The 16,459-nt window shown below is 36.7% G+C and overlaps 1 protein-coding gene across 31 annotated transcripts in view; it reads left to right on the top strand.

The window, feature by feature from the left end:
- Positions 1 to 16,459, top strand: part of PBRM1 (polybromo 1) — a 125,737-nt gene that overhangs the window by 31,191 nt on the left and 78,087 nt on the right. For 30 of the 31 annotated variants that reach the window (XR_010318972.1, XR_010318973.1, XM_064274414.1 and 27 more), the window contains 5 exons: positions 1,875 to 1,960; positions 3,051 to 3,146; positions 3,775 to 3,866; positions 12,142 to 12,355; positions 15,914 to 16,055. Coding sequence is in view for 28 of the 31 variants with exons in the window: in XM_064274414.1 (XP_064130484.1) it covers positions 1,875 to 1,960; positions 3,051 to 3,146; positions 3,775 to 3,866; positions 12,142 to 12,355; positions 15,914 to 16,055 (630 nt within the window). In the remaining 3 variants the exon portion in view is untranslated. Of the gene's footprint in view, positions 1 to 1,874; positions 1,961 to 3,050; positions 3,147 to 3,774; positions 3,867 to 5,193; positions 5,287 to 12,141; positions 12,356 to 15,913; positions 16,056 to 16,459 lie in introns of those variants that run through there. The other variant, XR_010318974.1, reaches the window with a different exon arrangement.

A 16,459-nucleotide genomic window follows, 5' to 3' on the forward strand; every position in this document is an offset into this window, starting at 1 on the left:
GTGTTCAAGGTTCATCCATGTTGTAGCAGATACCAGTACTTCATTTATTTTTATTACTGAATAATATTCCATTGTATGGATATACTACATTTTGTTTATCCATTCATAAGTTGATAGGCATTTGGGTTGTTTCCACTTTTTGACTACTATGAATAAATGCTGCTATGAACATTTGTGTGTAGGTTTTAGTGTGGATATCTGTTTTCAGTTCTCTTTGAGTCTGTACCTAAGAGTAGAATTGCTGGGTCACATGGTAACTTTATGTTTACCTTCTTAAAGCACTACAAGACTTTTTTCTGTGGTGGCTGCACAATTTTACATTTCACGTCCTCACCAACACTTGTTTTTTGTTTGTTTTAAATCATAGCCATCCTAGTGGTTGCGAAATGGTATCTTGTTATGATTTTGATTCGCATTTTTCTGCTGACAGTGATATTGAGCATCTTTTCATGTGCATGTTGGTCAGTTGTGTATCTTTGGAGAAATGAATATTTAAACCCTTTGCCCATTTTTAAATTGGGTTTTTTGTCTTTTTATTGTTGACTTATAAGAGTTGTTTACATACTCTGGATTTAGACCCTTACCAGATATATGATTTGCAACTATTTTCTCTCATTCTGAGGGTTGTCTTTTCACTTTATTGACAGTGTCATTTGAAGCACAGAAGCTTTTAATTTTGATGAAGTCCAGTTTATCTATTTTTTCCCTCGTGTTTTAAGTGTCAAATCTAAGAAACTATTGCCTAATCCAAGATCATGAAGATTTACATCTATGCTTTTTTCTAAGAGTTTTATAACTTTAACCTTTACATTTAGGTCTTTGATCCATTTTGAGTTAATTTTTTATGTAGTGTGAGGTAGGGGTCCAATTTCATTCTACATGGAATATTCATTTGTCCCAGTGCCATATGTTAAATGTTCTTTCCGCACTGAATTATCTTGGTACCCTTGTTGAAAATCAGTTGACCTTAGATATATGGGTTTATTTCTGCATTATCAGTTCTACTCCATTCATCTGTATGTCTATCCTCATGTCAGAAAAGATAAATTTTTGAGCCTTTTTTAATTTAAATACTGATTTATTTCTTGAATTTAAACTTTATAAATATAAGAAGCAATGTGTATAGTGTAATACCCAGTGTAAATTGATTGTCTCATTGCTTTGTAATTCTCCCGTAGAGCTTTTATACCCCTGTCATGAACAGATGCTTGGAGAAATGTTCTGAGTTAATGATATATTAGTGGAGATTTAGCAAGGGATGCTCAGAAAAATCTTTTTGGGGCAAAATCACGTAGACCCTCAGAAAGCTCACTCAGATACCTGCAGTTACTATAGATAGTTAATGTTAACTTTTATCTTTCCTCTTTTAAGAAACAGTGAAAATCAGGAATGAACTACGAAGTCCTTTGCATTCTTAGTCTTGATAGAATTTAACAATACAATGTTAATTTGTTGATACAGTTAAAAATTCTACTTTTTTATTTTCCCTAAACTAAATCGTAAGTGAAAGTGACGTTTGGGATTTGATATATTAGTATGCTATTAGTCTAAGGAAGTCCATTAATCCTAGATTCGTTTGCATAATCTTTAGAGTTACATCTTTGCTTCAATCTTTAGTTCAGTATGCACAGGCAGAGTTCATTTTATTTTGACCCCCTTTTTCCCTTGTTCACCGTTAGATCTTTGTCTGTTACTTAATAATTGTGAAAGCGCTAGGAGGCTCTTTAACTTACATTTAATTAGTGACAACTTTTTGAAGATGTTTTAGAAGTAGAAGGAGTACCATAGATGGTGCCCAGTGCAAGAGTGAGGGCATTTTAAACTTCCCAGCCTTTCTCTTCCTTTTTTAAGCCAAGTAATCTTTATCTTGACAGGATGCAAATTCAATTAAAAAAATATTTTATATGAAAAAGGCAGAAATTGAACATCATGAAATGGCTAAGTCAAGCCTTAGAATAAGGTAGGTTCAAAAATATTTAAGATCCTTGTGCCTTTACTATTTGCCAGATTTTCCAGCTAGTGGAATCAATACAATGGAAAGCAAGATTTGTGTTGCATTTTAAGATTTTATTTACAGTTGATAATGTGATTCTGAATAAAGTAGGGTAACCCTTACCCAGTCCATTCATGGCAACTAAAGGCCATTATGTAAAAGGAAACATTTTTTTAAGGCTTAATACCACTATATGTTTTTATTGCTTTATACGATTATGGAGTCTTAACGGCACAGCAGTTCAGAGTTGGACTGCTAACCGAAAGGTCGGCAGTTCGAATCCACCAGCCGCTCCTTGGAAACCCTATGGGGCAGTTCTACTCTTGTCCTATAGGGTTGCTATGAGTAGGAATCGATTCCATGGTGACGGGTTTTTTTGTTTTTGTTTTTTTAATCAAAACTTGAAGGAGTCCTGGTGGCGTGGCAGTTAAGAGCTCAGCTGCTGACCAGAAGGTCAGAGTTTGAATCCACCAGATGCTCCTTAGAAACCCTATGGGGCAGTTCTACCCTGTCCTACAGAGTCGCTATGAGTCAGGAATTGACTCAATGACACTGAGCTTGGTTTGGTTTTTAATACAATTTTATGTTTGTATGTGTAATTATATATTTCGTAAAGGTCTTTAGCCAGGTGTCAGGAGATCTAAAGTCTCATCCTGGCCTTTCCTTGAGCTAGGACCGTGACTTTGAACAAATAAATCTTAGTTCTGGGATTCTGTTTTCTCCTACATGAAATGGGAGAATTGGTTGGCTACTTTCGAAGCTTTGTCCTGGCCCTGACCTTTGTTTCCTTAGCAGACCCTCTGAGCACTGCAGTGAACATAAGCTCTGTAGAGGACAGGTCCTGTCTGCACTCTTCTGCAGAGTTCTTAGGTCCTGGAGCAGAGCCTGCTGCACAGTAGGGACTTGGAAATATTTGAGCATTTAATTTAGAAAAGTGTTGTTCCCTTGCCTTTGGCCTTTTTGTTCATCCAGCGTTCATGACTTTAGATGTATGGGCGTATTTGTGATTTCATCTGTCAGGTTTTCTAAGCTGCTTTTTTATCTCATCTCTGGATAGAACTGCATCAAATTTGGCTGCAGCCAGGCTGACCGGTTCTTCACATGGTAAAGGCAGCCTTAGTGAAGAGAGAAATTCCACTAGCAAGTATTACCGGTGAGAGTGAGTGTGTGTGTATTTGGTCTGAGAGCTGACCTATTCCTATGTGGTTAGGCATCCTAGTGTTTGCCTCATGCCTGTCTTGAAGTAAAGTTTTTGAGTTCATTTGAATTACTTTAAGATATCACACCTTTTATTTTAAAAGTTGAGGTGCTATAGTTGCCCTGACCTCACCTCTCAGAAAATGCTTGCACAGAAGTTATTTGTCAGGCAGTATTTAATGTTGGTTAACCAATAAAATGTGTAGTCAAATATAAATTTTGCATTAGTGATAGAATTCATGTTCAGTGTAAAATATGAGCATCTTAGGAAAGAATTACTAATAACTGTGATTGAATATTTTTCATAAAACAAGGAATAGTGTTACATTTAAGTTAAAAAGCAAATTGCAGTTTGCTTACTTGAGGCTCTCTACCAGCACTCCCTTTTTTCTAAGAGAAAAAAAAATCAATCTTCTTGGCTAAGACTGATTATGGAGAATATTAAGAAGGATAAAGATAAATTGGTTAAGTAGAAGTATTTTTCTTTGATGTGAATGCATTCTTAATAATTCCTATTTCCTGTAAAGTAACCAAATTATTATAAAATCTCTCCCTGTCTTCTAATTGCTTGTTTTTCTTTGTAGTAATAAAAGAGCAGTCCAAGGGGGTCGTTTATCAGCAATTACCATGGCACTTCAGTATGGCTCAGAAAGTGAAGAGGATGCTGCTTTAGCTGGTAGGAGTTAGGTTGTGACTAGTTAATACCTTCTCAACTTATCCCTCTGGCTGAGGAAAATTTCAGTGACTTTGGTTTAGCTGGAAGTTCCTCAGTTTTTGGAGTATGTGCCATTTTTTGCATTTTGATTACATTCTTTGGTTGATGAACTTACCTTAAACTTATTTTGTGTTAAAGCTCATAGCTGGGTAAATAAGTACTGAGAAACAAGAGGCGTGATGACTTAGCAGATCCTGGTTTAAAACCTGTGATGATAAATAGTGAGTACTAGTGAAACTATGATGAAATCCCAGGAAGAAATTCACGTTAGATTTCCTGATCAGTGGCTTATATTTCATTAGGATGTGATTTTTTAACTAGAGTTTATGATTTAAAGATCGATCTAAATTACAATCAGAATTAAACAAGCCCAGCAAAGGACATTGGGCACTAAAAATCAGTGTAGAAGTATATAATTTTTTAATAAACACCAACCCAAAGGACAGCTGTAGTAGTGTATTGGAGTTCATCATCTGCCTTTCTCTTGTTTGATATAATATTTTTCATTTTACAGTAGGTGTTTTTATATGTAGAGATAAAATTTGTTTTATCAGATTATTCTGGCATATCTTCTGATTTTATAATCAAATGACAACAGATTTTTCCAGTTGTATCTTATTTTCTATGCATGACCAAATATTCTATGGAAATTTTATAATAACTCTAGACCACTTACTAGAGTATGAATTTATTTTTTTGACACAGTCATCTACAGAATTACATTTTATACTTAAATCGTCATGGTCCTAGCAAGAATTGAAAGAATTATCTTTTTCAATAGCTTTGTTTTTCACTGATGAAAAGAGTGACTGACACATATGTTATGCATTTCCTTCTAACGTTTGGTTATATCATTAACCTGTTAGTAGCACAACAAGTTGAAGGAAAATCACACCATTTACAACATTTCTAAAAGCTGTTTATTGCTCTTCCTCTCATAAGAAATCCATTTATCACAGAGGGATTCTTATTTACAGACCTCAGCTATAAGAAAACAAAGTAGGTACCGTGAACTATGTACATAGTAGATCTTTTAGGACATTACTCAGAACCTGTTTACCCTTAATTTAGTCAAAATTCTGACGAGTTTGGAGCCTTGGTGGTGCAGTGGTTAAGACCTTGGCTGCTAACCAAAAGGTCGGCAGTTCAAAGCTACCAGCTACTCTTTGGAAACCCTATGGGGCAGTTCTGCCTTGCCCTGTAGGATCATTATGAGTCAAAATCAACTTGACCCCAACGGGTTCTAACATGTTTGGTTTTCTGTTGCCCACCCTTGGAAAAATCTTAGGGGCAGGTACAGTGAAAACAGCAAAGAAAGGATAACTGATGATGTTGGAGCAACAGGAAAGAGCCCATGGAAACGGGAATAAGAATCCAAAAAGTATGTCCTGACTTCCTGAGGTGGATTATTAGGCAAACCACGCTGTGCACCTGAGGCCTTGGGGAGGGGAGGGAGATAAAAGAAGAGCATGCAGTACACAGTTACTGTCACTTCAAGAACAGTAATTGGGTCTAAGAAAAACAGATCAGACAAAACATTCAGCTTTCCCTCCCTCACCCCTCACCCTCCCCACCCCCCAGATAAGACAAGAAGGCAAAAAGAAACAGAAAAAGTGGGGAAAATAGAAAGCATGAGGATGAGAAAAACAAACTTAGATTTTATCTCAGCAATGACTTCACTGTAAATGGTCTAAATTTAGCCAATTAAGACATTTTCCAGTTGGATTTTTTTAAAAATCTGATTATGTGCTGGTTATAAGAGACATGTCTTGAAAAAAAAGCATGCAAACACAGGAAGGTTGAAAAGGATAGAAAAAGATACATCAGGTAAATAACCAAAGAAACCTAGGGTAGCAACACTGAAATTCCAGTAAGATATGTGACTTTCAAACAGAGAAAGCATTGTGTAACATAAGACAGATTGACCTCATGATGATAAAAGGCTTATTTCTTCAGGAAGATAAATCATAAAACAGCTAAAAATATGTAAAGCAAGCGGTGAAACTTCAGAGAGAAATTGAAAACATTCCTTTCAGAGTGGAAGCCCTCCTTTCTCAATCATTGCTAGATGAACAGACAGAAAACCAATGAGGATGGGTTTGAACATACTTCTTCACAAGCGTATTAGTTTCTTATTGCTGCTGTAACAACTTACCCCAAACTTAGTGGCTTGTAACACAAATTTGTTCTCTTACAGTTTTGGAGGTCAGCAGTCTAAAATGAAGGCATCAGCAAACGAGCTCTTTCTGGAGGCTGTAGGGGAGATCCATTTTCTTGCCTTTTCTGGCTTCTAGAAGCTGCCTGTATTCCTTGCCTTGTGGCCCTTTCTGCCATCTTCAAAGCACAGCACTGCCTCCGCAGCATCTGTCATCCCATCTCCTTCCTCCTTTGACCTTCTTGCCTCCCTTCTATAAGGACCCGTGTGATTACATTTTGTGCTCACCGGGATAATCCAGGATAATTTCCCATCTTAATATCCTTAATTTAATCACATCTGCAAAGTCCCTTTTGTCATATGAGATAGCACAGGTTCCATGAATTAGAGACTGGATATCTTTGGGGACCATTATTCAGCTTAATGCAACAGGCGTGTATTGTACATTTAGAGAATACATGTTCTTCTTAGGTTCATATGGAACATCTACAAAAGTTGATCTTTTACTTAGCCATAAAAGAAATCTCAGCAAATTTGAAAGATTGGGTATTATACAGACCATGCTTCTGAACGCAGTGCAACAAAGATACCAACTAATAGTAAGATAAAGTTTTAAAACCCAAACATACGGAAATCTAAACTCATGGGTTAAAAAAGAAGTTATGATAGAAATTTTAAAATACTTAAAATTGAACCATAATAACATGATACATGTCACAATTAGTGGGGTGTGGCTAAGGTATCAATTTGGGAGAAAATTTGTAGATCTGAATGCTTCTGTTTAGAAAAGAAAAGCAGCCGAAAGTAAATGAATTAAACATTCAACTTAAGTCAATAATAAGAATAAAAGCAAAGAAATTAGGAAAAAAGATAAAGAGCAGAAATTTATTCAATAGAAAGGAAATCTATACTAGAAAGGATCAATGAAGTCAAGTCGTCTATGAAAAATGCTAATATTTAAATAGAAAATCAGTGGTGAGATCATCAAGAAAAAAACAGAAGGTACAGGTAATATTGGGGGGAAGAGGGACCATACAGAGACTAAAAGAGAACGTATGAACAGTTTTATGCAAATGAGTTTGAAAATTTAGATGAAATGGACAAATTCCTAGAAAATTATAAATTTTAAAATTAATTACAGAATAAAAAAGTCAATTAGTCTTATAACCTTAAAGAAAATTAAATCATTAGGTAAAAACCTTTCCACATAGAAACAAACACCAAGCTAAACATTCAACAAACAGAAGTTTATATAAATTCCTCTGCAGAACAGAGCATATGCTCCCTGATTCATTCTGTATTTCAGGTATAACCTGGATACCAAAACCAAACAAAATATAAGCAAACTGTATCCAGCAGTATATATGAAAGATAATACATAATGACATAAACCCAACCAAACCTGTTGCCATTGAGTCGATTCCAACTCATAGTGACCCTGTAGGACGGAGTAGAACTGCCCTATAGGGTTTCTAGGGCTGTAGATCTTTACAGAAACAAACTGCCACCCCTTTCTCCCTCGAGTGGTTGGTGGATTTGAACCACCAACCTTTTGGTTAGCAGCTGAGCACTTTAGCCACTGCATTACCAGGGCTTCTTGTGATGACATAGCTAGATTTATTCCGGGAATACTAGATTGGTTCAACATTAGAAAAGATAAAAGTATCATTCATTACAGTAATAGATGAAAGAAGTAAACCATATGATTGGCTCAGTAGATAAACTTAATAAATTCTTCGATTCCCATTCAGTGAAACACTTAGCAAACTAGGATTAGAGGGGGATCTTGCCTGACTTGATAATGGGCATCTCCATTTTTTAATGGTTAAGTGTTAGGAGCATTCTCTTTACCATCAAAAACAAAAATAAGAATGTATTACCTTTTTTGGTCAAAGTATTAGCCGACCTACGAAGGTATATGGTTCAGAAGAGGAGAAATAGGTGTAAGAATTGCATATGATGTATTGTCTTTTGTGTTGTCTGCTCAAGACTCTACAGATAAGGTACTCAAAAGACTTGAAAGCAGAGATTCTTATTCACCATTGTTCATTGCAGGACTATTCACAATAGCCAAAAAGTGGAAACAAATGCACATCAGTGGGTGAATGGGCGAGCAAGTTGTGGTATAGACATACAATGGAGTGCAACTCAGCCAGTAAGAGAAATGCAGTCCTGATACTGCTACAGTATGGATGGTGCTTGAAGACATTACGTTCAGTCAATCACGAAAGGACAAATATTTTATGATCTCACTTATGTAAAAAGGCAAGAATGGACAAATATATAGAGACCAAAGTTTCTTAGTGGTTATGAGGGATGAGAAGGGGGAAAAGGAAGGTTATTGCTTATGGAGCACTGAGTTTAGGTTTATAAGATAAAAAAAAATCACACTGATTAAGGGTAGGATTATACAGCCAATTCATGTAATTGCTGTCGAGAAATTGTACAGCTGTAAAAAGTTGAACTGGCAAAAGTTGTGTGATAGATATGTTTAGAACAGCAATGAAAAAAAGAAAAGTAGTTGCTGAGGCTGCTTATGTACAACCAAATACCTCATGGGATTTGGTTCCTTGGTTTGGAGGTTTAGGGTCATGGTTTCATGAGGCATCCCAGTTAATTGGCTGGACAATGTGTTTAGTGCTTCAGTTCTACCTCCTAGTTGTGTAGTGCCTGAGCTCATTACCTGAGCTCTTTAAAGCTTACAAGCGGCCATTCAAGGCACCACAATTGTTCTCTATTCACTTGGAGCAACAGAGGAAGGAGGAGAGTCAGGAATAGGAGGAGGATATGGAATGTGTGCCTAACTGCCTCCATGAACAACTGCCTCCTTTGCCACGAGACCAGAAGAACTGGGTGGTGCCTGGCTACCATTACTGAACATTTTGATCAAAGATTCTGTAGAAGAATCTTGATCAAAATGAGGGAAATTGAGAACAGAATTTTGAATTTTCATGAACTCTAGATTTTCTGGAGCCGTAGAGGGTAGTCGGAACCCCTGAAACTATTTCACTGAGATAATCATCAAACCTTAAACCAGAAACATTCCCTGAAGTCTTATTAAAACCAAACAGTAGTTTAGCTTAACTGATAAAGGCCTGCCTTGAGCATTATGCTTTTTTAAGAACTGTGTATATGGAATCAAATTGACAACAGCAACTCGAAAGATTAGACGGGAAGCTTAGGGGCAGTGAGTTTCTGTTAATTGGAGAGGAACAATTCAGAAAAGGAGGGTGAGAATGGTTGCACAACTTGAAGAATGTAATCAGTGTCACTGAATTGTACATGTAGAAATGGTTGAATTTGTGTATGTTCTGCTGTGTATATTCTCAACAACAGCAAAAATAAAATTATATTAAAAAATAATTACCAAGGATTAAAAGGAAAAAAAAGACTATAGATAAATTATCAGGATTAATAATAGTAATAAGGTGCTGAATGTAAAATCACTACAGTTCACAAAATACATTTCATTCCTGAAATCAGCCACAAAAAGAAAATGTCATTTTTAAAAAGATACAGCTTACAGCAGTATCAATATACAGTAGCGACGATACACATAATAAATCTAAATATAAATCTAACGAAAGACGTTCAAGTTCTTTATGAAAAAGATCAGAGGTAATGAGGTCTCTAGTTTCAAATCCTGTTTTTGCTTCTAGTTTCTTGACCCTGCAGCCAGATCCCCTCTCCACCATGTACGAGCTGGCTGACCTCGAGCTAGTCGTTAACCTCTCTGTGCCCTAGTTTTCTCATTTGCAACAAGATAGTGTTGCTGCTTTCATGGGGGAGGTATTAGAATTACCAGTGGTTGTGTTTGTCAAGCTCTTAATGGAGAATTAAGTACTTAATAAATGATTGTTGTTCTTTCCCAGTATATAGTGATTATGATTGTCCTGATCTATCAAGAAAAATTTAAATTATGGTCCTTAAATAGTTTAAGAGCAGGAAAATGAGCAATATATTTTATATTTCTATAATTAGAACAGCAATGTTTGGGTGCTTTTATGGTTATCTTCTACCTAAAACTTCCCTCAGGGGTGCTATAGATCAGTACGGCAGAGCCGCGGAGACGTAAGGTGAAACCAAGTTTGACGGTATCTGCTTGACCTAAATTTATAGTATCCTAAACTGCATGCCAGTGCTTTAGTTCTGAGTTCTGTGAATAGCTGTTTGTTCCTTTCTTGGCCAAGAACACATAGCAAGGAGTCTCTGAAAGATGCTCGTTTAAAAAGAGAAACTGTTTCGTAACTTTTTAAAAACTGTAATTTTTTTTCTATTTCTATTTAACATTCTATTCTATTTCTGTATAATATTTCTCTAAACAGGCAATTATATTAAACATTACTAATATAATTTACAATATAAGAGACTTTTTTATTGTGGTAAAAATATATACTACAAAACATTTGCCATTTCAGCACTCTTTACATGTACAATTTAGTGACATTAATTATGTTTGTCATGTTGTATAACCATCACCGCTGTCCTTTTCCAAAATATTCCTCATCCTTAATAGAAACTCAGTGTCCCTCAGCAAGGATCCCTCCTTTTCCCTCCCTCCCACTCTCCCCTGGTAGCCACTCATAAACTCTGGTCTCTATACTTGTTGTAGATATTTCTTATAAATGGGTTCATACAATATTTGTCCTTTTGTAATTGACGTATTTCATTCAGCATAATGTGTTCAGGGTTCATCCACGCTGTAGTCTGTATCAAGCCTTCATTTCTCTTTATGGCTGAGAGATACTCCTTTGTGTGTATATACCACATTTTGTTTATCCATGCACCTGATGAAGGGCATTTAGGTTGTTTCAACATATTGGCTGTTGTGAATAGTGCTACAGTGACAGCTGGTGGACAAGTATCTGTGTTCCTACTTTCAGTTCTTTCAGGTATACATAGGAGTGGTATTGCTCAGTCATAGGGTGATTCCGTGTTTAACTTTTTGAGGAATTGCCAAACCATTTTACAATCCCACCAGCAATGCATGAGAGTTCATTTCTCCATATCCTTGTTAACAGTTGTTATTTTCCATTTTCCTAATCATAGCCATCCTAGTGGGGATGAATTGGTATCTATCGCATTGTAGTTTTGATTGGAATGTCCATAATGACTAATGATGTTGAGCATCATTTCATGTACTTGTTAGCCGTTTGCATATCTTATTTGGAGAAATGTCTGCTCAAGTTATTTGCCTTTTATTTAATTGGGTTGTTTGTCTTTTTCTTGTTGAACTGTAGAAGTCTTTTATTAACCCCTTGCCCAGCATATGGTTCCCCAAAATTTTCTCCCTTTCTGTGGCTTGTCTCTTAGTTTTGTTGATAAAGTCCTTTGATGAACAAAAGTTTTTAATTTCGATGAAGTCCAGTTTATATTATCTTTTGTTCTTGTGCTTTTAATGTCATATCTTAGAACTTATTGTAAAAAACTAGCAGTACCCCTATGTTTTCTTCTAAGAGTTTTATGGTTTTAGTTCTTACATTTAGGTTGTTGGTACATTTTGAGTTAATTTTTATATATGGTGTGAGATTGTGTCCAGCTTCATTCTTTTGCATGTGAAAATGCAGTGTCCCAATACCATTTATGGAAGGGACTCTTCTTTCTCCATTGGATGGACTTAGCACCCTCATCAAAAATCAGTTGACTGTAAGTGTGTTGGAAACCCTGGTGGCATAGTGGTTAAGAGTTCGGCTGCTAACCAGAAGGTCGGCAGTTTGACTCCATCAGGCACTCCTTGGAAACTCTACAGAGCAGCTCTACTCTGTCCTGTAGGGTCACTATGAGTGGGAATCGACTCAACGGCGATGGGTTCAGTTTGGTTTTTTGGTTTATAGATGTGTAGGTTTATTTTTGGGCTGATTATTCTTTTCCATTCATCTGTATGTCTGTCATTATACCAATACCAGATTGTTTTAACTACGTAGCTTTGTAGTATATTTTGAAATCGGTGGCTGGTTCTTTAAGATAATAATTCTCAAATATATATAGTTTAATCTGAAGGTCGTTAAAAGGGCTTTAAAGTATGGATCTTTCGTTCTTTCTGCCTTTCCCCTTGTAAAAAATATTTTTTTGTCTTTCTAGCTGCACGTTATGAAGAAGGAGAATCAGAAGCAGAGAGCATTACTTCCTTTATGGATGTTTCAAATCCTTTTTATCAGCTTTATGACACAGTTAGGAGCTGTCGGAATAACCAGGGGCAGCTAATAGCTGAACCTTTTTTCCATTTGCCTTCAAAGAAAAAATATCCTGATTATTATCAGCAAATTAAATTGCCCATATCACTACAACAGATCAGGTAAGATGTCTCCTACACTGCTAAGTATAAGTCTGTTTCCTTGTGGCTGAGCCAGCACATACATACCCTTTCCTAAGATGGATAAGGGTGTTCAAGGTAAAAAGCTTTTCACAGAGGTAGGGTGTACCTGAATATCACTCCTATGTGAAAAGTGCAAAATAAATTTGGTTAAATATAGATAATGCTCTTTGAACTGCAGTAGAGTCAAGAGGCAAGTAAACAAAATGCAGTTTCAGCTAGAAATTTGTGTGTCAGATTATGGATTGTAAAAAGCAATGCAGCTCTATTCATTGATATTTTAATTATGACAGTTTATCTGTATTTAAACTGTGTGTGTAGTTGAACCCCCGGAATAAGCATAGTCGGCTCTTGGAAAATTCATTAGCTGAAACCATACCTGAAAGACAGTTCATCTTGGCTTCCTTTTTCAACTTAGAAAATGACAGAGTGATTATTGAGTATTCAGCCAGAAAGAATACGTAAATCACTATTAAAAAAAAGAACCCAGAAGCCACACTTGTTGCCGTTGAGTTGATTCCAACTCATAGCTACCCTGTAGGACAGAGTGGAACTACCCCATGGGGTTTCCAAGGAGCAGCTGGTGAATTTGAACTGCCAGCCTTCTGGTTAGTAGCCAGAGCTCTTAACCACTGTGGCACCAAAAAAAAATTTTTTTCCAGGGCTCCAAAAAATAGTATCATCACAAATAGTAGGAAATAAGTAATACTAAAATACGGTGTTTTGTAACTCCCACAATGTGGGTTAGATTTTGCAGTATACCCAGATAGAGTCAAGACACAGGTAAAAATATCTTAACTAGGTGTGGTCAGAGTAGGCTGGTATTTACATGACATCTTCATGGCAAATAATTAACTTTCTGTACAACAGGAATTAAAACCTTTGTACTTACTGGATTCTGGAAATAAAGGTTGGCTACCAACATATGTTTTATAGTTTTACATTTGTAATCTCTGCTTTTATCATTTCATCAGTAAGATGTATTGTGCTTTTCTTTAGTCCAGACTTTGGACATCTTGTAGACAAGTAGCATATGGAATACCAGCTTAATTGGGCCTCTTAAAATAACCCATAAATTTAGAGGTTCCCTTTTAAATAAACAATTTTTGTTTTTGTTTCTTTTCTCCCTCCTTTTTTTTTTTTTTTTTCCTTCAGATACTCTAATTAATTCAGCTCAAAGAAGACAGATTATTCAGCCAATTCAATCCCATGCCTAAACCTTCTAATTTGGAATTTTCTAATACAAGCCTTGCTTTATTAAAAGTCAGTAGTTCTGCACCTTTTTAAATTTGTTATGTCACTTGTGTGGTACACAGAGGAGTGTGAAGAGTAGGGAAGTGGTTGAGCCTTAGCTGGTAGCTCTTCAGAGGTCTAATCTTACCTTCCTTCTAGGGACATACGTTGAGCTTGGGCTCCAGCACAAGAGTAGTGCTTGGCAGGAGCTTGTTGAGCCTGGACCGCCTTCCATTGTGCTCTATATCCAAGCAGCAGGGAAATCTGGGGGCATTGCTGCCCAGCAGAACTCTCTGCAGTGATAGAAATGTTCTGTACCTGCACCTTCCAATATGGTAGCCATTAGTCACATATGACTGTTTTGTACTTGAAATTCGGCTACTGTGACTGTGGAACTAGATTTTAAATCTTATTTAATTCAAATTTAAACAGCTACTGTGTATTAATTAGTGCAGGCCTAGGAGGATTCCTCGACAGAAGAAAGACAGTTGAGTGTTCCTAAAAGCAACAGAAATTGAAGAGTGGGCAAGAGCTAGATAGTGTGGCTGCATATGCCACTTTCTGTTCTAGGGCTTGTCATCCCTGTTTCATTTCCCATTCTGTCCTTCCTTCTCCCCACTACCCTTTTTTTTTTTTTAATGTATTTTTGTTGTTGTTGAAAACGTACACCAATTCAACAACTTCTACATGTACAATTCAGTGACATTATTACATTTCTCAAGTTGTACAACCATTCTCACCCTCCTTTCCCTGTAGTTTCTCCCCCATTAACATAAGCTCACTGTCCTCTAAGCTTTCTGCCTAACCTTTTGAGCTGCTATTGTCAATTTGATCCCATTCGATAGTTCTGTAGAGGAGCATTGTGCTCAAGGCAGACCCCACTACCCTTCGTTAACAATCTGGTAAATATCTGCAGATTTATGAGTAGTGTAGGTTGTCATACAAGTTTGAGTTCTCTGTGAGTATCTCTATCGTTTACAAGTTTGGGAATACCCAACACTTTACCCGTTGACTCCGAGGCTGTGATTTAAACTCTGGGTCCTTGCTGTATACGCCGGTACTAAGAGCTGGATTTGTGCTTTGTTGTTTTTGCTTCATTCCAGAGATAATCTCTAACATTCATATTGCATTAAGAACTACATGGAACCTGCATATCATTTTGATAAATTTTACATAAAACTTCAGTGACACGCTAAATGAATGATGCCATTCTAAGAGAAAAGTTGGGAATCTGTACATTCATCCTGTGAGGCTTTTTAGGCATATTGTTACTCTTAATACTATTTCTTGTGTCTTTGATGGTTAGCAAGTTATGTCCTGTATAATTTCACGTAGTGTTAGGGCAAGCAGCGACTTCACTTCGTACAGAGTACAAAGGGCCTTTATGACAGTGGCTGTAAGTAGTAGCAGTGGTTTCCGAAAGAGACATCCAAATTCTTAAGAATTTCAAGTAAGATAAGTAAGAAAAAAAAAAAACCTCAGTTTAAAACCATAATTAGTTACAAATGTTTATATTGGAGAAATAGTCGTGAATGGGCTCCGACTTGTCTGCCTCTCATTACTAATCTTAAGACCACTGTTCGTTGTCTGTATGTATTTACCCCAGAAGTATGTTATTCTAAGTGCTTCCTCCTGATGTGCCAGTACTTCCCCTTTCTTTAACCCTCATGAACTAGAATGGCACTTATTTTCATAAATGGGTAGGTCATCATGATTCTTCATTGAGGTAGCTTAAAATCTCTCTGATTTTTGTTTCTTCCTAGGGTTCAAAGGGACTGCATTACGGTTTTTCCTAGTGTATTTGCTTTGTAACTAGCTACCTTACTAGACCCTCTTATTACTTCTTTTAGTGTTTTAGTTTGTTCTTGGATTGTCAGGTAAACTGTTTTATTACCTATATATTACTTATATGCTGCTTTTGCCTCTTCACTTTTATCTTTAAAGTATCACTTCCAGTCCTCTAATCAGTATCACTAGTAAAGATACCAAGGAGCCCTGGCAATGGAGTGTTAAGTGTTCAGCTTCTAACCGGAAGGTTGGTGGTTTGAACCCACCATCTGCTCCATGGGAGAAAGATGTAGCAATCTGCTTCCGTAAAGATTAAGCCTAGGAAACCCTATGGGACAGTTCTGCTCCGTCCTGTAGGGTTGCTATGAGTTGGAATTGACTCAACAGCAATGATTTTGTTTTGTTTTGTTTTTTAGTAAAGATTCCATCTAGTGCTTGTGAGGATTTTACTCTAGACTTCTAGGACGGATGCTTCATAATGGCTGAGGAAAATTCTAGCTATGTGTTTATCTTTCACAGAACCAAGTTAAAGAACCAAGAATATGAAACGTTAGATCATTTGGAGTGTGATCTGAATTTAATGTTTGAAAATGCCAAACGCTATAACGTTCCCAATTCAGCCATCTACAAGCGAGTTCTAAAGTTGCAGCAAGTCATGCAGGTATGATTTCTTGGTTTGCTAAGTTTCATGTATGTATACTGGCAATAATTCTACATGCTTTGACTGTAGAACGTGTAAAGATGTATGATTTCCCCCCAGCAATATGATGTCATTTCTTTCAAACACAAGAACAGTTGAATATTTTTTTAGAGTTGTCAGGACCATGTAGAGCAGAAATAATACAGTAAAGCCTGCAAAAGCTGGAACCTCTGTAAGGCAGAAAATGGAAATATTTTCCATTAATAGAGCAATAAAAAAGTGGTAAGTGGTTTTCAAAGGGGGAAAACTTGTGAGAGCCAGAAAAACAAGGCAGTTCCGGTGAGTTCCAGCTCTCACAGGTGTTACTGTAGCTTAGATAGGTTTGGCTTTGTGAGTGGAGGAAGCAGGGATTTGTCCCCAGTGGA

This window comes from Loxodonta africana, chromosome 22 (genome assembly GCF_030014295.1).
Source record: "Loxodonta africana isolate mLoxAfr1 chromosome 22, mLoxAfr1.hap2, whole genome shotgun sequence".
Lineage (NCBI taxonomy): Eukaryota > Metazoa > Chordata > Mammalia > Proboscidea > Elephantidae > Loxodonta > Loxodonta africana.